At 39.8% G+C, this 27,311-nt stretch overlaps 1 protein-coding gene across 9 annotated transcripts in view; it reads left to right on the top strand.

Annotated features, from left to right (window-relative positions):
• The window catches only part of nlgn1 (neuroligin 1), a 206,640-nt gene that overhangs the window by 20,208 nt on the left and 159,121 nt on the right, over positions 1–27,311 (top strand). For 2 of the 9 annotated variants that reach the window (XM_076141598.1, XM_076141601.1), the window contains exon 2: positions 3,072–3,103. The exons of 4 other annotated variants lie outside the window; for them this stretch is intronic. In XM_076141598.1, coding sequence (XP_075997713.1) covers positions 3,072–3,103 — 32 coding nt within the window. Of the gene's footprint in view, positions 1–1,726; positions 1,737–3,071; positions 3,104–3,356; positions 3,381–11,579; positions 11,586–14,875; positions 14,904–26,622; positions 26,639–27,311 lie in introns of all 9 variants that reach the window. 3 more of the 9 variants (XM_076141597.1, XM_076141602.1, XM_076141599.1) reach the window with 3 other exon arrangements.

Here is a 27,311-nt window from a genome sequence, read left to right as displayed (position 1 = left end):
TTCACTAAAAATGCAAGGCAACAAAGACTAACTCGCACCTTAGCAACACATAGTGAAACCAAAGTGAAAGGTGAGCAGTGTGAGTGTGGCTTTTTATGTAGGAGAATCAATGAGGCGCACCTGTAGTGCATTGGCACATCCCACAAACAAGGTGAAATTAAACTAATAAAGGAAAATACACAGACACTGGTCAACCCTGTAATAGGACTCTGCTGACAAATGGCAATTTGCATCTCTCTCTCTCTCTCTCTCTCTCTCTCTCTCTCTCTCTCTCTGTGTGCTGTGTGTGTGTGTGTGTGTGTGTGTTTGTCTGCGTCTGTGTGCGTCTGTGTGTGTTTGTCTCATCTTTGTCTCTCTCCTTGTTTATCTCCCGGCAAGTTTGATTTGTGGCAACTGAGGACACTCATCTGTCCCGATTTTATAAATCCAAGTTGAAAAGAGTTGTCTGGCTTTTGCAAAAAAGAAACAGGAGAAGCTGATTGACTATGAGCAAGGCAACAACCCATCTCCAAATTATAATGTTTTACAACAATTGGTTATGGAACACTTCTGAAGACACCAGTTTTCACCAGTCAGTTATAATATGTAATAGGGTTGTAAGCTAGTATTTGCCTGTAAAGGATAAGGTTTCAAATATACAAGAATGTTCAGGTAAAATGAGGCAAGCATAAATTAAAGACAGAAACAGAGAAATGTATTGGATATGACTGCAGGCCTCTTAGTGATTTATGTGGTTGTGCAATGAAAAATGATATCTCATTACTTCTCATTGTGGCAATAACATGCTCTTTTAGTTGTTAGTGCAGCACATAAATATTACAGATGAGACACTACATAGCAATTTGGGACAGAGCTAATGACTTTTCATCTCTTCTATGTGAGTAAACAAAACTGCAAAGAAAATAGAAGAGTTCGAATTTTGAGGATGAAGGATATATTTGGGTTTCACTGGATAAGATGGAAGGTGTATTGAGAAAGGCATTCCATGCTATCATTTATTGGTGCATTTTATGTTTTTTTCCTAACTTCTATTAACTGATGCACAGCTCAGTTGGATCGTTAATACAGCAACTGTTGCAGGATGCATGGCATGTATGAAAATGATATTGTTCACTTTTGACGTTTTAATTACTTATTTTATGACAATGTCATGTTGACATGTGGGACATTACTTGACAACTAACTGTTGGATTCCATACATGGTCTGATGCAATCTCAACATGTTGGCAGTTTACCGACCAAATTTATTATCTTTGCTTAGTCTTTATGTCCATTTTTCAAGCAATATTGATGAGAGTTTGGAAACCTATGGTAGCTTAAAAAAAAAAGAAAGAAGATAAAACAACGTGTAAAATTGTTGAGCTGATTAAGAAAAACGAAGGAGCAAAAAAAGTGCCTTGCGATAACATTTGTTCTGATTTGGGGCCATATAAATTAAATTGAATTGAAATTGGAATTGAATTGGCATTACTGGATTCTAATTACTACATTGTCTGCACATAATGTATATCGCATGTAAAATGTTTGTCCAATATAAGATGTTCCCTGTGTTGTATTATGCTGCAATCAGTAGGCTGCAGCATCAGGAAGTAGTCAGCAGAGTTCAGGAAGGTCGACCAGGACTTGGATCGTGTGAGGTCCCGTTCTTCTGATCAGAGGCCTCCAAGGGAGAGAGGGAAGCCATGGTGTTGGCAGAGGTGACGAGGGCCGAGCAGGATCGCTACAGGGACAAAGCAGTGTCCCAAGGTCATCAAGGAAGGGCACAGGGACAGACAATTGTCGTGGTCCGACCTGGGGAAGATCCCTCAAGCCAGGCTCAGCTTCTTGATTAGAGCAGCATATGACACCCTAATCTTGTCCCTGAAACCTCCACCGGTGATTTGGCAGCAAGGAGTCTTGTGCCCTGTGCAACACTTCCGACATGAAGGTAGGAGGCCATTGCTTTGTTGGCTCCTTAACCATGCGTTTGTTGCGCAAGATGGAAGTCATAGGAGCAGAACTATAAAAAGCCATGAGAGAGTTTGCGGAGGAGGTTATGGTTATGGTTAAAGTATGGGAGTTAGGGGACAGGCAACGCCAAGGGCTTCAGCAGGGGTGGTAGGGACAAATCCTTGCCATAACTCGGTCACCAGGAGATGTACTGGGGTAAAGGAGCAAAGCATCCATGACTGGTGGTCCCCAGCTGATGACCTTATTAGGCTGAGTAGTAGGTTGTGCCTACCAAGAGAAAGACAGCACACCATAGGGGCACCCTAAGGCACCGGTGGAGTTGGGGCAGGTAGAAATGCCCAGCAGGCAGACCATCAACCTAAACTGTAATCTGCTATGTGCAATCTTTTCTTCACATTCTCTTGGTTATATGTCATATGTAAGAGCCAGAGAGAGAGAGAGAATGTGAATGTGACTGAGAATGAGAGAATGATGGATAAATTCTCTTACAAATACATGTGTTCTCTACTGAGTGAAAGACATCAGCCGTGGCAAGCACAGAGGAACTAACATACATGCTATACATGTTGCAGTACAGTGACTTCAGATAACATTTACCCAAAGACATATCATATATAAACAGCAGCACAACATGTCCTCATTGTGTACCTCACATCAACATGATTTCAGCATCCAATGTCTGTTCTACCTTGCAATAAACATTCTTGATGCGCAAAGATTGTCCACTATGGTTTTGTTAGATAGATACTGTAGGTAGACAGATGTTTAGTGGTGAATTTTATCAATGTGCACTGTAGGGAAAGCCTGTCCATATTATATATCCGTGTCTCTTTATGTTCGTGTGTGAGCTCTCGTTTTCGCACTCCAACATGTGCTGTCTTTTTCTAGTTCTCCCCAATGGGCTCCCAGATTAGATGCCTCCACCAGTTAATGTGCCACATCAATAATTCTATAAGGGACAAAGTAGGGAGAAGAGGGAGTGTGAGGAGATGGAAAGGGGAAAGATAAGTATGAGGAATTTATAGATATAGATGGTAATAGATAAACTGTTGAGACTGTTAACATGTCTCTTTGGAGCACTGTGCCTCAGTACTTCCATGGATTATGAAGACCTAATTAAGGATTTCACCTCACAGAAAGCGGGGAGAAAGCTGTTATGATGACATCATTGGTTAGTGATTTAAAAAAAAATCATAAATGGGTTTTCACTCTGATTCGTACTTTATCGTGGTAATGTGATGACATGGATATGAATGGTGCAATTATCATGCACTGTTATCCGTGTAGTAGTTTGCATTTATCCATGACCTTTTTACTTTTTAGGAGGTGCCAAAGCCAAGGGCCTCAAAATGTATCTCAAAAGTAAACTTGGCTCTGCTGATTCCAGTGATGATGACAGACAGAAGAAGGGAATGGGAGACATGGGAATAGTACCTGAAAAGACAAGCGATAGAGACGCTGTGTGGAAATGCACAGCTGGGCCTGCCGTCATGTTGGCCTGTCACTGGGGACAGGGCTAGAAATACCATTTCTCTGTCTAAACAAGCAAAAATAGGACACAGATACTGCACAGCACTTTTCAAACGATGGGACATAATATAGGACACAACCACATGGACATCTTGTAGAGTCACAGGGGGTTATACATAAAGTACAGCATAAGATTTAAGGCTTTGATAAGGTCAACTAGTGTCATGCAACTATGTTGTCTTACTAATTTTTATCATTTGCATAGAAAGAGATGTTACTATGGTATTTCCTCTATTCATAAAACACACAGTCACACAACAATCAGGACCTGTTTCAGTCTGATGCTAGATATCAGAGGTACAAAGTCTGGGTGATGTTTTAAACTATATTTACATGACGTGTCAGCAATCAATTTATCTGATATCTACTGTACCCTCAGGTGATGATGTCTTTCTTTAGATGTCATGATCTTACGCACATCTTACACTTCTAGATTCTAAAAAAAGCATTAATTAACACGCATAACATGCTTATTTCCATTGGCTTTTACCATTTAAACATCATATCGGCAATGTTACATCAATTTATAAGTGTGATTTTATATGAATTACCCTCATGATGTCAAAACATAACTGTTCCTCCATCCTTGTAGTGTTTGTCTAGTTATACAACTGATTATGTATTGCAGATCTGATGCACATGTGTTGTTGAATGACTAAATGATCAGCTTCATGTCTTCTGACTTTCTTGGGTAGTGAATATGTCAAAATGCAAATATAGCGAGGTTACATCGCTGTCTCATCGCTGTCCTCTCTGCTCTGCCGTCTGTCTCGTGATGGAGCTGCAGGCTGCAGGTTGAAGCTGAATGAGTTTAGCTGAATGCTCTGTCCCCTGAATCTTATAGCAGTACGGCGTTCCAGACCATACCAGCTTACTTTCACCCCTGGTTATTACACTGATAACATGAATATTTACCTGTGGCCAGGGGTTCCTCGAATGACTTTGTTTGCTTCATTCTTTGTCCAAGGAAAGTTAATCCTAGGCAACTGGACTTGCTAGTAATGGTTTAATGACCTTCATTCATTGTACATGGGTGATAAGTGATGTCGTAGACTTCCTCCTCTATTCTGAGAGGGTTTCTCTATCTTTACATAGATAGTCTCTTTTACACCTCTTTCGAACTATCTGTCTTTCCTGTCCAGGACGTGTATCATGTGTGTCCCATGCCTTTCAAATGTATGCCCACTAAGATCAAATTTACTTGGATACCCTGACCTAGGTGACTGAGAACATTTACAGACTTAATTCTCTCAGGGACAGTAATTTTTTTACGAAATGTATTGAATTGCTGTGCTTTGTGTTGCTGGGAAGGATCGTCTCTGTTGATGCGGCAGACAGTCCACCCCTCAGCATGTTGAGCATGGCGGCAGTAGCTCTGGTCGGCATGATATTGGCTGTGGTTATTGCCATATGGCCAACAAGCACCTAGTTTCAGCAGAAACAGCTTTAAATAATGGTTTGCCATTAGGTTGTGCTCTATAGTATTTTGTTTTCTATTATAACAATTTTAGCATCTCTGGAACTGACTTTTGTCTAGGTAAATATGCAGACGATTTGGCCCTGCATGGTTTAAATAACACAGAGCAAACACAGAGTTGCAATACCTATCTTGTGTCAGTGCCCTACGGAATTTAAAAACTGAGGTCCCTGGAAATAAATGTACAGTATGTAACCATGCAACCGTGCAACTTCAAACATTGTGTGCTGCATTGTGTGCATGCAGTGTCAGATATCAAAACGATAGCCGTTCCTATTGGTAGAGAACCTTTGACAGGGTTCTAACGCTGTATGTGCCCTGTGCGAGCAGAGCTTTGAGTGAGATAAGGCAATCTGTTTGAGCAGAAACAATGTTGCAACTCAACACAAACCTATATACAAACATACAAAAAGACACACTGGCTGTCCAATTATAGGATTTGACCACTTTATGTTGCGTTCCCTTCAAACATTCCATCAAAAATATATTATATTCATTCTTTCATTCTCCATAGCCGCCTATCCCAGGGGTCAGAGGACAGGTCGCCAGCGCAGGGTAAACACACCCAGACAGACAACTCAGTCACATTCCCATTCAAACCTATGGGCAATTTAGAGTTTCCATTCACTAAGATGTTTGTCGTGGAGGTGGGTGGAAACTGGAGCACCCGGAGGAAACACACACAAACACAGGCAGAACATGCAAACTCCACAGACTTCTTGCTGTGAGGCAACAGAGCTCACCAATGAGCCACAGTGCTGCCCCAAAATATATTATATATCCCGAACAAAATTTCAGAATTAAAGGAAGCTTTTATGGACTTTTATGGCCAAAGCACAACCAATGCCTATAATGTCACCTTTTGAGATGTTAAAATGATTATTAAAAGTTTTAATTTTCAATCGATTGCTGGTTGCTCATGGTTTTGCTCAGATAACTTTGTAGCCTCAAGTTAAGCCTCTAAGGCAACACTTCCGAAGTTGTGATTAATGTACATGCATGCGGGGCTGGCCCCAAACACTCTCAGCACAACCACCAAATCATACACACACACATAACTGAATAAACACAAATACATTCACACAAACTAGAGATGGGCAAAGGAATTAACAGCAAATTATTTTAACACATCCTAGTCATAGTAAGGGGAGCAGTTCAGGTAAGCAGCAGTTGATGACATTGATGATGTTGATGATGTTGAGCGGCTTAAAGAAGGATAGAGAGAGAAAATCAGCTGATGTTCCCCATCCTCTCACTACACTGTCACTGACCAAGAGTGGACAGAGTCTATCTAAACCTGGCCATGGCTTATCACTCTCCTGCAAAAAGGAGACTGTGCTTCCTGTTCATTGGTGAGTCAGCAGATATAAAGTAAAATGAAAAGAGTTCCGTCTTTAGGGGGGGTTTTAAATAAATTTTGCCTGCCTCTTTAATAGGTGCATGAAGTGCAGTCCAGAGAAAAGGAGCGTGATACGAAAATGTTCAGAGATCTTAGTCGAGCAGGAACGTAAGTGGCAATAAGGTCAGAAAGATACACACACACACACACACACACACACACACACTTTTTTCCCCTTGCACAGAATGACAAATATACCTCGATATGGACAAAAGGCTCACGCCTTTAGTTGAAAGTTTATGAACTTTAATGGAAACGGTGTCAGCTCTTTTCGGATTCAACTGTCTTATTAATTGAGTCTTGTGATGTCATTGGTTGTTGCCTGTCACTGCCTGCCACAAAACAATTTAACCTGCAGGATATGGAGTCTGTGATAAATCCAGTTGTTTACCATCTACACCCAGACCACCAGACATTGTCTAATGAGGGATCAGGAGGTTCACAAGTGTCAAGATATTCTGCCATGCTTGCTGATGTTTTGTCGACCTCTCCGATACACACATGGAGCCTGAGATAAATCCAGTGATTTACCTTGCTCGATGTCTGCAAGACAGCTGTGCATGTATGAGCTAAGAACATCTTTGAACAATTCAAACGTTATAATAGTTGCTCAATGTGATTTGCCTCTAGTCTACTACCTTTGTTAGTATATCCCAAAAAACGTAGGTAAGTGGAAATCAGGGATAAAGTCATCCCCAAGTGTTCCTGAGTGATTTTCCTGCTTTTTCTGAAAGACATAATGATGAACAGTGACATGTTTGGATGACAATCTGCTTGGAGCACAACAGCATGATCAAAGAGCAGACAGCTTTGAGTAATTATATAAAGGGCACAGTGAATGATTAAACACATTAACACAGTGTATTTATATGCTGCGAATGTATGTTTGTGTGTGTGTGTGTGTGTGTGTGTGTGTGTGTGTGTGTGAGAGGGAGCGAGAGAGAGGAGAGCAGGGGAGTGTGTGAGAGAGAGGAGGGAATGATGATTAATGATAGAGCAGATGTTGTGAAGGACAGTTTGCCATTAGGACAGATGATGGGAGATGGAGGAATAAAAGAAAGATGGGTGGAAAAAGCTAAATAGTGTAGAGGTAGACAGACAGCAACCCAACCCATCATTTTGGCAAATGACTGTCAAATGCTGTCACATACAATAGCAGTATCAATGCATATTGATGAAATGATTGATTGTTTAGCGAGAGGGAACTAATGCAGTAGTTCCATATTGTTAATTTCTTCTTTTGCATCTAAAAATGTTTATTCTACATTTTAACCATCTCTAGTTTTAGTTGTTTGCAATGTTGCCTTTTAAACTATACACAACTGTACTGTATGGAATTTGTCTTGTGAAGTTCTGGACAAAGCCTAAACATTTTCAGGGGCCTGTACTACGAAGCACAATTAAGGGGTTTGTCTGCTATATTGAAGCTCACTCTGTTTCCATGGTAACTTCTGCTCCACGGCAAGAATTTGTTGGAGCTTAGTCGGGCTGAATACAAAGCTCAGCCTCTTGGGAGCCTTGTTTGGAAAACAGCGCCACCCTGCCTGCAGAATCTCTTTGATGTATCTTTAGGGGGTTTCTCCATAGAACGTGGGGTTTAAATGTTTTAACCATAAATGCAATTTCATTGGACCTAAATTCCCCAGTAACACAGAAAGTCAGCTAGCTTGGCAAATTAGCATTCAGAGAGACCCTGGGCTAGCTCAGCAGTTTAGCATGAAAATTGTTGTTGGTGCCCAGATCAAAACACAGTGCTGGGTTACTGAATTAGCTTGTCACAACAACCCTCAATGTCCAATGTCTGACAACAATATGGAACAGTGGGAGAGAATTGGAATAAACAATCCAATATATCATTTGTAAAGTTCAGATGTGTCTGCCACTGATAAAAGTAACATGCAGAAAAGGTGGTTCAAGCAAGTAACTCAGTAACTAGCTGCTATACAAGATGGTGGTGGTCTGGCCGACAACTGTTCGCGGAATGATATCAGGTACGTGAAATCGTAGCAAAAAAAGGTAGCAAAAGTTCCCAGGTGGAAATCAGTTATACTGCAATAATGGACCTATCGAATGTTGCAATTGACCAATCAGAATCAGCTTCACCTCTATCAGCTCCTTGTTTAAAACTTAGTAGTCTTACACCATATATAGATAATCATAGATACTTTATTAAAGATAAGAAACAGTTGCAAAAAAAAAACAATTGTAAAAACTGAAGAAAGAAGAGTCCCACTGCACCCCACAATGAACAACACAGTCATTGCGATGCGCCCTTGTAATATAGTTGATTAATAATGCTTGGTCAAAGAGAGAGCAATTTTTGAAACACCATGACACTCCAATTTGGCAAATAACAATTTATTATCTTTAGTTTATCTTTTAACAAGCAAATGGCAGTCTTGATCACAAAGAAATTGTTTTCACCTCCCCTGTTCGCCTTCAGACATCTACACCCAAACCAGACATTGTCTAATGAGGGATGGGGCGCGCCTAAGCTGTCATCAAATTTACAGATACATTTTCAGTTATTTGCTTTTTTTGACAGCAAAAAACATCTCTACATCACAAGGAACCTGAAAACACTACAAATGTCTTAGTTGATTTAAAATATCCATTTTAATGATCAGGGTGTGCTTTGGATTAACATTCAGAAAATGCACACTTTCTGCACAAGTTACTAAACTGACAAAACGAAACAAAATGGTACTCTCACTTTCTACAGAACTGTGGCGTTCTCACTGCATGACAACTACGTAGAGTATTACCGGTGCCCAGATGATAGCACTTATAACAAGTAAAACTACAAGCTGACCATGTGGACACATGCTGCTGGATACTTGTTTGATGATTCTAGTTGTCTCTCAAAAATATAGATTACACATAGTCTTAGACCTCATAGTCACAACCACATAAACTCTGAGCACGCAGCAACCCAAAGCCATCTGGTTAGCCCCCATCCCACCTGCTTCCTCCTACACAGAGAAAACCAATCAAAGCTGTGGCTCAGTTGCAAATTATTGACAGAGAGATGCGTTGAGAAATGATCGCTACACCTGAGATGGTATTTTGAAGATTTTTCTGTCAACAAACTTCATAAGCAAGCTATTTACCGACCATACTGTACTAGATTGCAAATATTAGCAAAATGCGTCTCTTTTAATGACAGAAATGAGCAATGCGAGTAAAGATAGCATTAGGTCTAGACCAGTGGTTCTCAAAGTGGGGGGCGCACCCTAGGGGGGGTGCAGAGCTATTGCGGGGAGGGCGTGCGCGGGGGGAAGAGGAGCGATACAGATAAGTAGCACTTCAGCCAAATGAATGAGGCAATACTTCTTCATAACATTAATGCTCCATGTTTTTGTGTATCAGGTTTGACTGTCTGTTTCTACTGCGGCTCTCCAGTCTGGTTGTCTGTTTTTATCGTCACCGCTTCACAGTTTGCGCTGATCAGCTGGTCTGACGCATTGTTAGCTTGGTTAGCCGCTAGTTCAGCGTTAGAAGCCCAATTGTGAGGGATTTAACTATTTTTTATTGTTAACAACGCAGCAGGAGAATTAATCGATAACCCGCTGCTAGGTAGGAGAGCCATGGCCACACTCCTTCCTTTGCCACATCCTACCTATGTGAGCCTTAATAAACACAAAATAAAAAATATTCTTATCTACAGCAGGGGGGCCCTGCAGAAAAAGAACCTCTGGTCTAGACACTTCACACCTGATCTTATCTTATCTACTGTCTGTACATATAATTCATGAAAAGAGTTCAATGTGGCTTAGTTATAAATTGCTCATGGGACTTAGTGTATGAGACAGGTGAGTTTTTCATATGTGATTTAAAATCTCTTTGAATTCCTGCTTTTAGAATTTCTGTTGATAATATAATTCCTTTTTGTACCTGTATATCTTTGGTTTAAAATCTGTCAGTCAGACATTTGGAAAGTGATGATGTGGTGGTTCCTTGGCACCTGCACCTGTGGTGACAGCTGTGAAGTGATATACTATAACTGGCTGATGGAAGACACATAATTAAATCTGTAGCAAGGCACAATATTACAATCTTCTTGCGGTGTGTGTGTGTGTGTGTGTGTGTGTGTGTGTGTGTGTGTATGTGTGTGTGTGTGTGTGTCTATAAAATAATCTCTCCCACAAAGAAATTATTTTAAAACTCATACTTAAATGACAGTGTAAGAAGTGTTAGAAATTTAAATTTAACTGTAAATTTAAGTGGTTTTTCTAAGCTCAACATAACACGATAGCAGGGGTAATGTTGATAATAGTTTTAATTATTTTAATTTATGTTAAGATCAAGAACAATGCACATAGAATCCTTTTATTATTTCTTGATCTTTGACGCTGTGTGGCTGGAGCTCCAACTGAAAGTGTTGATTTTCCCATAAACACCATAAAATACATGACACTATCAAAATAAAAGCTGAAAATCTGATTTAAGACTAGTTTTATCTTTAGTCTCAGCATTTTCAATGCTATTTCTGAACAAAGGAAAAGAATGGTACAATGACACAATGGTATAATAAAACATGAATCATTTTTGTTGACACCGGCAAATTACAAATGAAGCAGCGCCTGAAGACAAATGTTTTTTTATATATAGCTATATCAGCCAGCATGCACAGTACCCAGACCCTGGGTTTAGTCAAACATGTCTTCCAGTTAGAAACTAGTTGTTCTCAGATGTCAATATTTATGTTCTATATTGTATAAAGTGCTTTTTAACTGAACATAGTTTCTAATTTCTTTGTCATTCCTAACAATTTGCAATGTACTGTTCTTTGTACAAAGAACAAATGCATATTTGCAGTTCACTAGACCAAAGTAAAACATGAAGAAAAGAGGAAACCCTTTAAACTAAATCAGTCGGATCAGTTTATCTCTCCTGGTCTTGATTTTATTCTATTTAATTTTTTCTTGCAGGTCACCATGAACCAATTGAGTCTGTGTTGCATCTGTCTTTCTGTCAGGCAACAGTACAGTACAGTATAATAGTTAATTAAGTGGAGCAGCAGACAGCTCAATCTGGTTTCGTCATGCTCAGCCTCTCTAGTTTTTGAATACAAATATGAGCAGATTCTCTGTGTGTATGTGTGTGTTGTTTTTAATATGATTGCAGACTGCAGGTAATTAGTGAGCTCTCACTCTGAAATCTCTCAGTCAAGAGTCAATTAGCCCTGTGGTTTGCAGACATGGCGATGCCAGTCCTGTGTAGTAGGAAGTGTTTTCTAATAATGTGTATGTGATGGAAAAGGGAGGTTATGTGTTAAGGGGTTTGACAAGTATTAATTACCTCAGGGCTTGTCAGTTACCTAGGGCAGAAAGACAAAAGCAGACAAAATGAGGACGAGAGGTTATTATGATTCATGTTTCCAAGCCAAATAACTGTCACACTGCACAACAGCTAATTAAACATGTAGTAGTGTTGCTATTATATAAGAGAAAGACCTGACTGTTTTATTCTTTTTATCACTGCTGCAGTAATAACTTTATATATTGGTTGTTCATTGCAGACCCAGTTCAGAGTTGGTGACTTGAGTAAAATGTCTAAGGACTGCTTAAATCAAAAGATCTGCTGGGAAAGTTATTCAAATTCAGAGTTGAGATGTGTAAGTGCTTAACTCCTCCAGTGACCCGTGACCAGTCGCACGCTCATAATTTATCTAATCAAATCAAACTATTCAACAACACTAGCATTAACACAGCTCAAGATATCCACATTGGCATCAACACTCCACACCTTTGTACCTGCCATGGCTCTTTTGTAATAAATGTGTGCATGTTATGACAACAAACACACCAACCTCCAAACATCAGCCATTTCATGCTTCATAAAAGTGTTTGAACATGACATTTCACCACGACAAGCAAGTTCACAGAGCAGCAGTAGTAGTTTAACATGCCTCCACAGCTCTCCCAGCGCTGTTGCCAGGAGACACTCATTACCAGCAAATCACACTCTGAATGATAGCAGTTGTTATTTATTTTCAATGGGCGGTTGACTCAATTTGTTATTCACAGAGACCTGCCAGGCGATCGAACAACAACAGCCAACAAAACTGGGAATTTAAACTTTAACATGGAGTTATAAGATGCTCTCAGCCATAACACTACCAAAATATGGAATAAATGTACAACTTTGCTGATATTTTGAAACTCAGTATGTCCTGAAACAATATCCTAAATCCCAGTGATCCAACACTTATGTTGGCCCAGTATTGGATCGCCATTGACACATTGGGCTGGCTTAGAGAATTAGTGACCACCAATGTTACTCTCTCCTGCCTACACTGACTTGTTCAATGTTGGTTTCATCCAATGGTAGAGCTTATAAGCTTTCCAACGAGTGTTGTTGCCGGAGCTCTGCCGCTCTCTCGTCTGCTGTTCTCCCTTTAAAACAAGCACCTGCCTGTAATCTCGCCTAAACCTGCATGACAGTAAAAGTGCACTAGTTAAAAAGTAGGCAATTTTAGGCAAATGTGCTATATATATGTCAGTCATGTACTGTATGAACAGCTTCCAAACAACATGATAAACTTTGAATCACAATGCCACGGTATGATTTTGTTTTGTCGCTCTTGTAAAAGTGTTGAAAGACTGCGACACTGACATCAGATCTCTAGACAAAAGCCGCACAGGTGACAGAGAACAGAGAGGAGAAACGATAAAAAAAAAAAAAATTCTGCATCATTTAGATTGTTTATAAATGCACTGTTGGCCCGTTAGCGACATAACAACCAGTCCAGGCATTACCTGTTCAGGTAATGTACGTCACATTAGCATTTCTCATAAATTACTAGTTCTTAATAATTACCATTTGTTATTGGTCAGGTGTGTGTCATCTGCTCAGTCTGTTGTGGTCAGCCCTCCAGATAACCATTGCAAGAGTTTCTCAGGTGTTTCCATGTTTGAGCTGCACTGTGGAAATGGATTCCAGGCAATTAAAGGTTTCCAGGTGCACGTCAGACAGAAGTGAAGGAATTCATAAAGCTCGCATCTTGAGTGGACCAGGCACAATGATATGCGACATGCCAGGTCTGAATGGTGGATAGCTGCAGGCACTCCTCTTTCAGGGGTAACTCCGCCCCTTTTGCGTAAATCACCTTAGAGGTCAAACAGGCACACAGACATGGAAATGCATTTAGTAGCATGTCAGCTCAGTGAGTCATTGCAAGGTGCACTTCTCTCCTTTATGCACATGTATTTAAGGGATTGTGCAAATAACAAGCAAGGATATTATAAGAGCACTTAAGTACTTATTCCTAGAATTTACTTAATTGTCAGGCAATTAGTGGAGGTCAATTATGCATGAAATTTCTGAAGAGGAGACACAAATTACAGCACTTCAGCATACATTCATTTCCTCACAGCCAAAGAAGATATTTAACACACAAGAGGAGTCTTACTTTGTGTCGATTTTCATCCAAACAAATAACTACTGTATAGCCAAAGACATGGTAGACAAAACTTAAGTAATCAACTGCTCAGGGCATCGGAATAAACAAAATCTGTTGAGAACCTGATTCGAGGTCACGTCATCTTTAACAATAAGAACAATTAACAATAGTCAACATGTTGTGCTTGGTGACAAACACTTCATCCCCCTTATTTTGAAAGAAAAAAATATGCATATAAGATAAGCATCATCATCACTTTTGAACTTATTGCAGTTATTCTGTCTGCTTAAACAAATTGTCCTCTGAGGTATTTCTTATAACAAGTTAACATGCATTAAATTTCCGCTTATGTAGTTCTATTCCAGAGTCATACCATCCGAATATTCAGTGCAGAACTAACACAGTCAAAGTAGTGCAATGTTCAATATTCATCATAAATCCACATTGCGGTTTCAAGTCCATAACAGTTCTGGGTCTGATCTCATGTCCATATTGGGTTCTGTAGGGGAGTGTGGAAGAAATTTCTTTTGTTGGTCTGTCCTCTGTTTGGGGGTGTTGCTGTTAATCGGCTGGTATGTTGTGGGTTTCCGTTGTATCCAGCAGATGGAGTCTGTTGCGGCGATATTCCTGACCTCTCTTTGTCAGCGGGTTTTATGAGGACTGCAACTTTCCGTTTGAGTCTTCAAGTTAGTTCTGCTTGTACCTGTGTGAGTGGCTTGGCTGCTCTGTCGTAGTATATTTTCTAATGTAGCTGTTGTAGAGCTCCATTCTGATGTACCATGGCTTGATTGGCAACTATAGGCTGAAGTTGATGGTGAGTATTTGGGAGGATCCAACACGCCTGCCACAACATGTCTTTGCTATTTGCACATACAGTACTTTTTTGCAAGTCCATTACTTTGTGGGCTTGTAGTGGTGTTGGTGAAGCCTCTTGTTTTAGCGAATGCTGCAAACCCTCTGGATCAGGGGTCGGCAACCCGAGGCTCAGGAGCTGCATGCGGCTCTTCAGCCCCTCTGCAGTGGCTCTCTGTAGATTTGAAGTTCTGAGCTGACATTGTTTAACATGATTAACAAGAAATAAATAATAATACTGTGATTATAATCCCCCCATCAGACCGGGTGATCGCAGCGCAAATTGTGAAGTGTAAAGGTTGCTTCCAGTCTAACCCTAACCCTAACCCTGTATGACAGAATTTGACATTGTGCTGCTTAGCTAGTCAAGCTCAAAGTACATGCCTTGCCATGGCCTTGCCAGGGCCTATCTGGGATCTTACAGTTTATCATTTGCTCTTTTGTGTTTGCAAGTTTGTGCTTCAGGGAGGTTGTGCATCTTTGCTCTTTTCTGTTTGCAAGTTTGTGCTCCAGGGAGGTTGTGCATCTTTCGACCATGTCTTCAATCGGTTTGTTCATTCCAGGCAAAAATTTGATCACAGGCTCTTTGTTTACTCTTCACCATGCCCATGTGTCCTGTGTGAATGCTAGACAGTATTTCTGCATGTTGTGAAGTTGGAATGACAATCTTGTCTCTTTGAATGCTAAGTCATTTATCAGAGACAATTCATCTCTGTGATTCCGAAAATGTTGTTTGAGGGCATCTTCCTCTCTTCTCAGACCATCCTTCCTTTATCACTTTTTTTCAGCCATGAGAGCTGTAAGCCCTTGTCACTTTCTTCTTTGATCACCATGAGCCAGTGCGTCTGCAAGCGTTTTTTGTATGATAGATTCAAGTGGTATTCCACTATGACATGCTGGCCGTACACATAGTGATGAAATGCTTATAACCAAATAAGATAGTATATAGTTCTTTCTCAATCTGTGCATACTTAATTTTGCTATCAGTTGAGGATTTTGATGCATAACTGATGGGTTTGTCGCCCTGACGTTAAACTGCACCTCACCCACATTTTAAGGTCTCAACCTGAAGCTTCAGCTGTTTCGTGGGCTCCAAATACGTGAGGACAGGTCCTGGTTTCTGTGTGATGAGCCCCCTACATCTTCTGAATGCTTGATCATGTTGTGCATCCCATACAAACTCACTGAATTATTACAAGAGATGACACAAGAGTGTCTTTTAACTAGAGAGGAGAGGCAAGACAAATAGTTATCCATCCCCAAAATGGTTTGGAACTCACCTTTGTTTTTGGGTGGCTCCATCTCCTTGATGGTTTAAATCTTACCTGGATTTGGTTGGATGCCGTCAGCTGCCATCAGACTGTGCCGAAAGTAGCTGACCTCTGTGGCGCATATAGTGCTTTTTCAGGATTAAGTTTAATGCCTCTCTCTGGAGTGTTGTGGCATCGCATGAAGGTTCCTGTTGTGCTCAACTTTTCTTTTTCCATAAATCAAAATGTAGTGGTTGACAGATTCCATTGTTCAAATGCACCTTTTAAACTCTCATTCATCTGCCAAATGTATTTCATATTTGGGCACATTTGCTGATTGCATAATTACTTGCAACCTTAGTAAGAAAGGGGTTGCCAATCAAATGATGTTGTTTGGGGGAAAGTAACCACTTGCATTAATTTTGGAGCATCACACTGCTGATGGCACGCATTCTAACAACAGGGATGGAGTTGATGGGTCAAAGTTTGAGGATCGAATACACTGATAAGATGTAGCAAATTTGAGTATATGTTATTAAAATGCATGCAAATTAATCTCTGGTGCAGGAGTGCCTCTCCTTATTTGTCTCTCCTAGTGAGGGCATGCCTCATCTATTATGAGTGTGTTTCCCTGGGTCACTGTGTCTCTTGGCTTTCGGTGTGGGCGTATCCTTCCTGGTGTGGCCGAATCCCAATGTGCTGATTTGCTGACAAGCTGAAGGTGCACATTCGGAAGACTTAGAAAAGTCTGTACTTTAGAGCATAAATGCAGTGTGTGGAAAGTTTTCATCTAAAAAAGACGAGGTGGTTTGGTAAAGACCAAATGTTTATGATCTTACTTTAAATTATGAGCTTCCTGGGTTTACTGATGTCTCATTTGTTGTGATTGATCCATGACAACTGGACTTTTGGCTTTTCAAAAATGTCTGCCATCTTAACAACAACCTTTTATGGAACTAAGAAAGGTAAATAATCAAAATTATGCAAATAATGTCTTACACAATTCACCTGACAATTATTTTGTCTTTGTCAAAGTACTACAGATTAATTGTTTACCAACCAGAAGTAATGAAAGAATCTTTGCGTACTGCCAGCCTCAGAAATGGTTATCAGAAAACCATTGGAAGTTGCCGTAGCCAGGTGGATGGATCACAGTTCAGTGAATGGAACAGCTGAGAAGCTTCTGGTAAGGAAAACTTGTAATTGTGTTGGAATAACAATGAAAAGAAAATGGATATGTGTGATTTAGTACAGGTCATTCAAACTTTGGAGACCAAGAAGTACAATCACCAGATCATTGATTACATTGAGGATATGATACCTCATATCTAAGTCACTTTGCATAAAAGTGTCTGGCTTATTAGTACTTAATGAGAATTTAATATGATTGCCCTGTCATAATCAGATGCACCCCCCCCCCCCCCCCCCAAAAAAAAAAGGTTCTTGGTGTAGTATTTTTGATAATATGAATGTGACATCAATGTGGCATGTAAAACATGAGAGTCATCGATTGAAAAACACAACATGTCCGATGCATTCTGCAGTCTGAATTGCATAATGTTCTAGTGTTCCATGGTATGGCAATGAAGATTGATTAGGCAATAGAGAACCTGATATCTATATCCGTCCCATTCAAATAAATGGAGTTGTTTTATTTTACTGGCTGATCTTTATACCACCACTAGTTAATGTTTGGTTGAGCAGGGACAAGCAGCACCGAGAGGTTTACTACTGCTGGCTAGCTGATAAATAAAATACATCTCTCCCCTTTATAGCAGCATCATACCATAGCAGTACACCAGCATGCCAGTGTTCTAACAACACCACACCATATGTGTGCCAACAGGCTACTGGATTTGTGTCTGGTTACTGCTGCTTGAGCCCATGATAATAAACGTGTAATTATGGATTGGTCTGGGTGAAAATCCCATAAATGTCATCTCATTGGTTTGGAAGTGAAAATATTGAAAGGCTTCATTTTACTAGCTCAGTCAAGGGGCTTTTAATTAGAAATGATAAGCTGCCTGCTTGATTGTACAGTGTTTTTGAACTGGCACATTCCAAAACCATGCTAAAATGATGCCAAGTTTACAGCATGCCAAGTGCTGTCACTGCCAAATGTGTTTTTTCCTTGGGCTAATCAAGCTATGCTACTAATCTGTCTACCATGTCCCCTCCTTGCTATATTACAACATCTGTGATGTATCTGCACAGCATTGATATATGCAGCATCTCCCTTGGCCATTTGTTTTTCCTACTTAACTGCACTGCACCTGTCTCCCTGGAGAGTCCACTTCGACCTTGTGGCAGGTTGCTCGTTCCTGTGCTGCTGGCCACTAAGCCTCACATCTGCTGCTTTAGGCTCAAGACTTTATTAGTCACATGGGCAATGGCAGATCTTTGCACCTCCCTCTCTCTGTATGCCATACCTCTGCTACTTGGAGGACTTCAGCTGTTATTCTCGAGGCAGAGCATTAAGCCCTGGAGAGGATCTACAGAACCACCTACATTTAAACTTAGCTGCCTGCTTTTATCTCAGCTCCCTCATTAGCAGTGCCAGAGCCTAATTGTAACTGGTTAAGTCTTTATTGCTGCTGCCTTCTTTCACTCTCTCTCTCTCTCTCTCTCTCTCTCTCTCTCTCTCACACACACACACACTGTTTTTCTGTCCGCTCTTTCCAAATGGCACAATGGCAGGGGCGGCATTGCCATTGCAGTAATTAGCTTTTATGATGTTGCTATGAGCTGGGTGTTTTCTGCACTGTGATCATCACTCAGCTTGTCCTGCCACGCTCAGGGCAGATAGTATACTCCCCCCCATCCCCCATTACCACCATCGTCCATCCATAGTCAGAGGGGCAGCAGTAGCTAGTCCACAGGGGTCTCAGCTGGGAACCGGAGGGTTGCCAGTTCGAGTCCCTGTGTGGACCAAGAAAGTGGACTGGCCAGTTTGCCTCCAGGACCCTGCCGAGGTGCCCGTGAGCATTATGTGTGATAACATTGTGAATTGCATGTGATCTGACCAAATAAAGTATCTTATCTTACTAGCTGTAGCCAGGAAGCTGGGGGGGATGGGCAATGAAAAATTCATATGCTTTTAGAAAGACCTGTTTTAGTCTGCTACCAGGGCACCAGGGCTGGCTTGATGGTATAGTGCTGGGATATATTTAGCATAGAAAAACAATTATAAATGAAGTTCACTGTATTTTGGTACTTTCTCTTCTTTTGTGTGTACTGTCCTGTCCTCCAAATTACAGCTGCAGCTACAGAAAGGGAGATTATTTAGGAATGTATTACAATTTTGAATAGCCTGTGGAGACAGTGTTGAGAGGCTGTATGTGTGTGGAACAAAATGACAAGACATTGAAAGAATATGTTGACATAAATGTTATTAGTCTTATTGGAAAAAAATGATGCCATCCCTTTATTCAGCATCAGAATATTTCACCAGAATATTCAAAAAGGGTTAATTATTTTGGTATGTGATTATTCTTCATTAAGAAAATGTCTGCAAAGGTGTCCTAAATCCAAGTCTTAGCATGACAGAGGTGAATGGAAGTTCAGATAGATTGATAAATGAGTTGACGTTTTTATTATGGCAAGGAGATAACGGCCCATCATTATCACATCACACTGATGCTCAGTTCCAGTCCCCATTTACTTTCCTTAGTGATGTGCCTGTCAGGATGGTGTTAAACCAGGCCAGTTCCTTTTTAGGATTAAAGGTATTTTTGGTCACTATGTAGAAAATGAAAAATTCCTGCCTCTAGAATTCCACCAAGATGTAACATTGGGGTTCTAACACAATTAGATGCTCCCTGTTCACATTCTCCTCTCTTGTCCTGCCTCTGATTTGCCTCCTCACTTTTTACCTCGTATTTTTTCCTCTTTGTTCTCTCCAACAGTCTAGCAGTCACAAAGAGTAATTTGTGAATAACGTAAATGAACATGGATGGAGTTATCTCCATCCACATCTTCATCATCTATAGTCTTTTTAACAGATTCTTTATCCGTATCTTTATCATCTAGTCTTTTTAACCCCTCAAAGTAAACTTCACCGTTCTTAGCAAACCATGTGTTCATTTTCAGACCTTTCAGACTTTCTCCTTAGTCCTTTCCATACGTACAGTTACATACAACGGACAAACAAGGTGTGACCTTGACCTGTCATATATCCTGAGTTGATAAGGGTAATGTTGAAGTTAAACGAGCACAACATGTTGCTCTTCAGTGGCTCTAAGTGGTAGCAACACATTTGATGGGTGAATATTTCCTGGTATAGGCTACAAAACCTTCTAAGAGTCTATATTTTTGGACGTTATCACTTTCTGATGTATTATTTAAAAAAAAATATATCAAAGCACAGGATACAGCCCCTCTCTGTAAAAGAGTCTAAATGCTTATGAATATAAGGAATTTAGAATCATATTTGTATTGTCTTTCAGAAGTTACGCGGAAATGTTACTGTTATTGTAAATGTACAAGATGTACATACTAAAAATTCAATATAACATGTTAAGAGCATTCAATCTGCTATCAATGAAACACTTTGGAGAGTAATCTTCTTCAATTATAAAATAAAAAAATATTAACAATAATTTAATCTAAACATATGGGAGCAGTAACCAATAACGTCACCCCTACCATTGTCACAACACATGAGCAATACTGGTGACACCTTTAAGGATTTCTGGGTCACAGAGTCTTCAAATATTGAATTGTCCTCTAGCAATTCTGCAATCATATCCTGTGTTATGATGTCAGCAACAGCTTTCTACAAATGCATGTGTGTGTGTGTGTGTGTGTGTGTGTGTGTGTGAGAGAGAGAGACACACACAGAAACTCAGCATTCCCATGCATGACACGTCCTAGTGCACTCGCCATAGCGATTTACCCTCTGCTCTGTTGCCGTGGTGACTCAGTCACTAAGGAGGAGTAGGTGCATGTGGGGATCGTACAAGGGCTGTTCGACAATCTTTGTCTCATTTTTCTTTTCTTTTCTCACAAAACAGTTTCTCTTCATCTCTGTCTTTTCTTTCATTGCTTTATCACTTAATATGTTCTGAAGCCAAAATGTATAAACACCAATCAAATCAAAGCAGATTTGTGGCTGCACACTCTCTCCCTCTCTTAAGCAGCATCAAGAATTATGCTGGTATGATTTTGGAAATTATCAAATCATATTGTGTCTAAATATGTTTTTGATTCTATTTTTCAAACTCAAGGAGGCTGACAAAGTGAGAGGCTAAATAACAAGGCAACTAATTAGAGTACTGAACAGCATGGGTGGAGTCAAAAGGAATTTAGTGAAAGTACGAAAAATATGTATGTCACAATATGAAGATTTCACAGCCAGAATTCGATATATTTCAATATAGGAAAATAATTGTAGTCCTTTTCTTCAAATGTAAGCTAAATATGAATGTAAAATTCATATTTAGATTGGTAACATTGGACTGATATTGTTAAATCCAATTGAGTAGATGAAACAAGACACAAGGTAAAAACTCAGGGTTTACCTAAGGAAAATTAGGCAAAAAAGGCAAGATGTCCATGCACTACATTAAATAACAAGAGAAGAGGCTCGAGAAGCAGCGTGACATTGGCCACATTCACATGGCCCATGGTTAGTTTTTTTAATGAAATTTTTATGTTATTTACTGCGTTTGTGGACAACCTTAAGGCTAAGTAAAGTTATTTGAAAAACACAGAAAACAAGCAGAAATTATACCAAAATGACACCTGCAAGCATTACCCATTAACCAATGGATAGTATTTGTAGATGTAATTTCAATCCTCGTTCCATCCCTGTGTGTTGAACACGATGAGCCATGTTTTGAGCCTTGGCTTGGTAGAGAATGATTGTTCACATGTGCATGTTATTTACACAGGTCATATCTGAACAACAATAATTACCTTAACAGTGTTTTGGCTCAAAAGGAGATGGCTTCAACACCCGACTGTTTATATAGTTATACAGCGGATTTTAATTTTTCACTCTGAAATTATTACAGAGGTTCAAAGTTTCTTACAGCCATCATATGCTCCAGACTGCCTGCTTGCTGAGTGGTGCTTGGTCTTTTTCAAAGGGAGCAAAAGAAAATAATTTGTACATGGTGGGCAAAGGGACAGTTAACTGGACAAGTTGATTAAATGGAATACTGGTCCACGTCGCAATGCAACACTGTTTTCATAATTTCGTTCAAAATGTTGTCTAACAGATTAAAACAGTTTCCCCAAATGAATATATAAAAATGATCTAGTTAAATCTTTGTGTGGAACTGAGTTCCTAATTAAGCCATGGTGGAAGGATACTCTCCGGTAGGTTGCATGTAGGCACTGTTTGAGAAGTAACTTGCTTCATCAGAGTTCTATATTCTGCTGAATGTGACACTCCAACTGGTTCCAAAATCAAGGTGAAATGACATTCCATATTTGAGAAATATATATCTCATAAGCAGCTACAATATCTGCACTATTTTAATTTATTTCCTTCTTTAAACTCTGGCATCATCGGCAAATACATGTGCTTCCTCATACTCATGTTGCTGACATCTTTTTATAGCACCACCTTCACTCAGAACTGATTCAGTCAGTAGTCATGTGTCACTGCGGTCGAAGGAGAGAAAGAGGAAGAGTCATAGAGCTGGGTATCCATAGTTATTATGCACAATGTGTGATCGTGAGAAGAAGCGTGGGCCTACTGATGTGGTTCCCATGGCAACAGCAAAAATACCTGAATGGCTGAGCATGTGTTGTTATTACAGAGAGGTACAGACATACAGAGTGTGTAATTGTGTCTTTCTTAATCTTTACCCCCCAGAGAAATGAACCAGTCAGATCTGTGACAGTCACTATGTACGTCATCTTAACATCTTAAGAAAAGAATGCTCTCGCTCTCTCTTGCTCTATGTCGCTCTCTCTCGCTCTCTCTCTCTCGATATGTCCTTTCCCCCTCTCACTCTGTGTCTGTGCTCTTACTCCCTCTCCCCATACCCATGCTCAATCTCTTCTAATATCAGCATTAGATGCACAATTTTCATCTTTGTGGCTCTTAAAAATTAACAGTATTTTCAATGAAGATTATAAAACATTAAAAATATGCAGTGATTCAGAGATTACAAAAAGATTTAAGTGGATTAAAACGGTGATCAGTAAATCAAACCAGTATTAATAAGTGGTTAATATTAATTAATGTAGCCTTGATCATTAATGTTGGATTACATATGCTGCAATATCAAACAGGTGTGCTTCTCTGACACAGCCCTCTCTTAATTTTGAGACTCAGAAAGTATCAAACATTCTTTCTTTTTCTTCACAGCACCAGTGCTTGTTCTGAAACATACATGCTCATGTAACCATTTATACCGTTACACTGGGATATGCAGGGGATTAGTAGTTGTATACCAATGCAATATAGTTTTACATCCATTGTTGACATTAGATAAATACTCAGGGGATATGTGACAGAGCAATGGCAAGGAGAGTTCTGCATTGGTCAACACCATGATTTGTATGTAAGGTGGGTATGTTGTGGGGCTGGGAGAAATGTTTAGTAATGTCAGAGCTTGGAACATGCTCACCATGTAGATCTTCATGGATTTAGGCTACTGCTGAGCTAAATAGTTCTCCTTCAAGTTTCATTCATTTTGGTACAGCACATGGCTGGCGTCAAATGTTCTGGCAACAGGGGCGAGGTTGATGGGTCAAATGTTGAGGATTGATTAAGCTGCAATGCAGCAAATATTTTTATATATAGTATATGTGTAAAATTTTCAAAATATTACTTCAAGTGCCTAAGCTCCTACTTAACTGACACATAGTGTAGGCCAGTAACTCCATTATCAGTCGTGTTTATATGCAAATGTGTGACAGTTCATGTGTTAAGCAGGCCGAGTCACTTGGGACAACCCCACTCGACACACAAGCACACAAAGATACAACGGTGATCAATTGGCTCAGATATGCTTGGAGTTGATTCCGTAGTGCAGTGTGTTCTGCAACGATTTTCTGTCTCCGTTTTAATGTATCTATAGGACAGGTCGATAAGCTTGCTGGGAAGAATTCTATATTTCTGTCTGATGAACTACTTAATCATCTCAAGAATTGCTGCCTGAGTGAGAAAATCTATAACCATTTTACCTTTTGTCTTTCATTGGTTACTGCCTCTGAAGTCATCAAAAAAAAAGGACAGAAGAGGGGGAGGAGAGGGGGTGGGGGAGATGCTGGGTGAGAGTTTGAATTAGATAGAGAAGAAGTGTGAGAGGTAATCATTATTTCTAATTCATTAGTGAGATGTTCTCCTGATTTATGCAGTGCTGTGGTGGAAACCAACAGTTTAAACTGTACTCACGACAGTCACTTTTTATCAAACAACACCACTGACACTGTATGTTAAAGGGATTTGAAGGAAATTTACAGAGTACAGACTTAAATCATATGCCGTGAAGATACGTAAGTACTGTTTGAACAAATACATCTGAGGCAGGCAAAAAGATTTTGAAGGCCTTTGTCAGCCTTTGGGGTTCATCTAGAACCAATATGTATGCATGAATTAGGGTTTGAGTTGCACATACCACCGACCAATATTTACAATTCCCATAAAAACCAAACACACTTGACAGGGGAATTCACAGACCTGTAGGGAAACTCTTCACTTCGTGTACACACATCTAATGATTTAGTTAATGTTTAAGAAATGTGATTGACCTGCTTGTCCCTAGCCCTATGACCATGCACAATGCTCTGGCATACACTCACAAGTAAGCCGACTAAGGATAAACTTATCCAATGGAAGCTTATCTGATCTATCACGTCCACCAGCTCGCGTCGTCCAGCTCGCGTCAACCAGCTCGCGTCAAGCAGCTCGCATTGACCAGTCCGTGCGGTTACAAAAAAATGGTAGGTACGCGCACCAACTGCACATTTGCTGAGAAACAATCGTGCACAATATTTTTTAAGAAAGGTGTGGCGCTATCCGCATCTTGATAATTCCTCATCAAAACAGTGCAAAGACGTACATATGTGCAATAATTCGTGCAGAAGAAATTGCCCAGAATTGGGGAAAAGACGAGAGAGTGTGTCAGCATAAGTGGAAGTATTTGAGAGACCGCTTTGTGAAGGCAAGGAAGAAGCCAAAACAAGCATTTGAAAAGGACTACTGCCAGTAATTGGACAGTTAATACATATTCTTTGCGTTTGTTTGGTGTTTCTCAGTTTTGTATACTGTTTTGTAAATAAAAAGAGTTGCTGTGTTATACAACTTCTGAGATTTAGCATCTATTCAAACCACACTGCTATTTGTAAATATGTCAGACGCCGATCTACTGTGCATGTGTGTCCTCCAAGTGGACAAAAGAAGTACAATCACTACTGCATGCCTGCAGTTTTCTCAGCTGTATGTGAACACTTTTGAGTGAAATCAAGCTTTAAGAACAGAGGAGGCAGTGGACACTGGAGCAGTAAGGAGGAGATCATTTGCTACTTTTGTCAATGCATTTTTGTGCCATGAAATGGCCTGAAACCGGATTGGGAAGGTACAAAGAATTTTAACTGGGAAAATAGCTCATCAGCTGAACAGATATTAAACACTTTTTAAAGGATGCCTGGATCCAGTGTTGTTGTTGTTGAGCCCTGAATCGAACCAAAACCTTCCGATTCCAAGACAACCACTTTACCATCCCTAGCCATGCCAAGGGAGCTGCAGTGCCCTGACCTCCTTAGACAAAAGACAATCAGACATTGTTTCAAATGTCATGTAGGCTTCAGTGTAGTGTGTGTGGTATTCTATAGGATCTTAAGGGGATAAAGGTTTTATCAAAGTAACAAGTTTTGACAGAGATATCATAAAAGTTGTGGAGTCATAAGGAGAATAGTCTAGTTTGAAATGTAGTGCAGTTAAATTAAAAAGTCTCCCAATATTTGTACTGAAGTACTGATACCTTAAAAAACTACTCACAATAATGAATTATCTCTTAACTACTGAATCAATTAGGGCAGAGAAAGCCATAGTGAGTGTATCTGTTAAATTCCTAAAGTGAATTCCAAGGTCTCCAAAAATGACGATATTTTCAGCATGAGTTACCATATCTCCAATAAAAGTGGAGAACTCATCTCAGATTTTTTTTATGGGCCAGGACTTTGGAAGACAACAACAATATCAAAAGATAAGTTGCCTTATTTTGAGGAATGTGTACTGGTGGATAGTGCTGGGTGTAGAATTGACAGTTCAAAATAAATATTACCAGCATGAACGTGAATGTAATTTAGAGGAGATGCTTTAATGGCATAAAGTCATTATTTCTAAGCCAGGTTTCACAGAGGCTCAGCAGATCCAGGTCATGCTCTCGGATCAAGCCATTGATTACTAGTGATTTGCTTGCTTGAGATCTATTATTTATGAAGCCAAAATCAAGGCTAGTCATGCTTTCAGAGGGATGGTGTGAGTTCTTCTGAGTTCTGTTAACTGAGCTTATAAGAATTGTGTGTGTATAAATGAGAGAAGAAAAGATAAATAATAAATTCTTTACAATGGTGTTTGGTTAATGTCTATTACATGATTTGAATCCTTCTTTCACTATTTTTTTTATTACAAATACATTTTTGGACTAACAAAGCATAATCTGATGTTTTGTCCAGTTAATGTAATTTTGTTGTTAGTAGGCTGTCAGTCACATAATTAAAATATTGTATTCTAAAGTGATATGTCATTGGTTTGAAAGTTTCCTCAATTGTCTGTGCTGCTCCTAAAGCCTTTCAGCAGGAGGAGGAGATGAATTGGCTGGACCTGCTGCTGAAGCTATTGAGTGATATGCAAAAAGAGGCATCAATTCAGTTTTAAGATACGTTTTAAGTTTTACGTTTTAATGCCAGTTTTAAGCTGGCATTTTCAACCTTAATCACATTGATGAACTACATCAGTCACGCAAGAGAGCAGGTTCACGCGAGAAAAATCAGATTAGACTCATTCACTCAGCCATATTGCTTTTGAATCAAACATTAGGTAATGTCCACTCAGTGCACTTCTGATATGACAGAGGCTTCCCCCTGACCACAACTCATCAAGAAGTGTGTATTATTTTACACCACTTGTCTTATTCCTGTTTTTGTTGGTAGACTTTGACTCCAGTGTTACTCCAGTGTCACCTGCAGTTTTTCAAGCAGTTCTTGAATGAAGCCACAATGGCTTTGCAGAGGTGTAATAGCCGGAATAAAAGTCTTCTGGAACATAAAATGTATTCATAGAGTTCTTCTCATGAAAATGGGCATTGAAATATACCGGATTTTACCCCAGAAATTGCATGGTTGTAGCTTTGATTAAAAGGGTTATTGTCCAGTGCCAAATCGACTCCATGAATTTAGCTCAGAAATAAGCTTGAGACTTTATTGATCTGTTCAAAACCCCCAGGTCAGAGCCAAATCCCAGTTTTTGGATTGCAGTAAAGGCTG

Source organism: Genypterus blacodes, unplaced genomic scaffold, assembly GCF_046128005.1.
Source record: "Genypterus blacodes isolate CSIRO-AG114 ecotype Tasmania unplaced genomic scaffold, CSIRO-AGI_Gbla_v1 ptg000019l_1, whole genome shotgun sequence".
NCBI lineage: Eukaryota > Metazoa > Chordata > Actinopteri > Ophidiiformes > Ophidiidae > Genypterus > Genypterus blacodes.
Note: the sequence above shows the minus strand (reverse complement) of the source record. Positions and strands in the feature narration are given on the sequence as shown.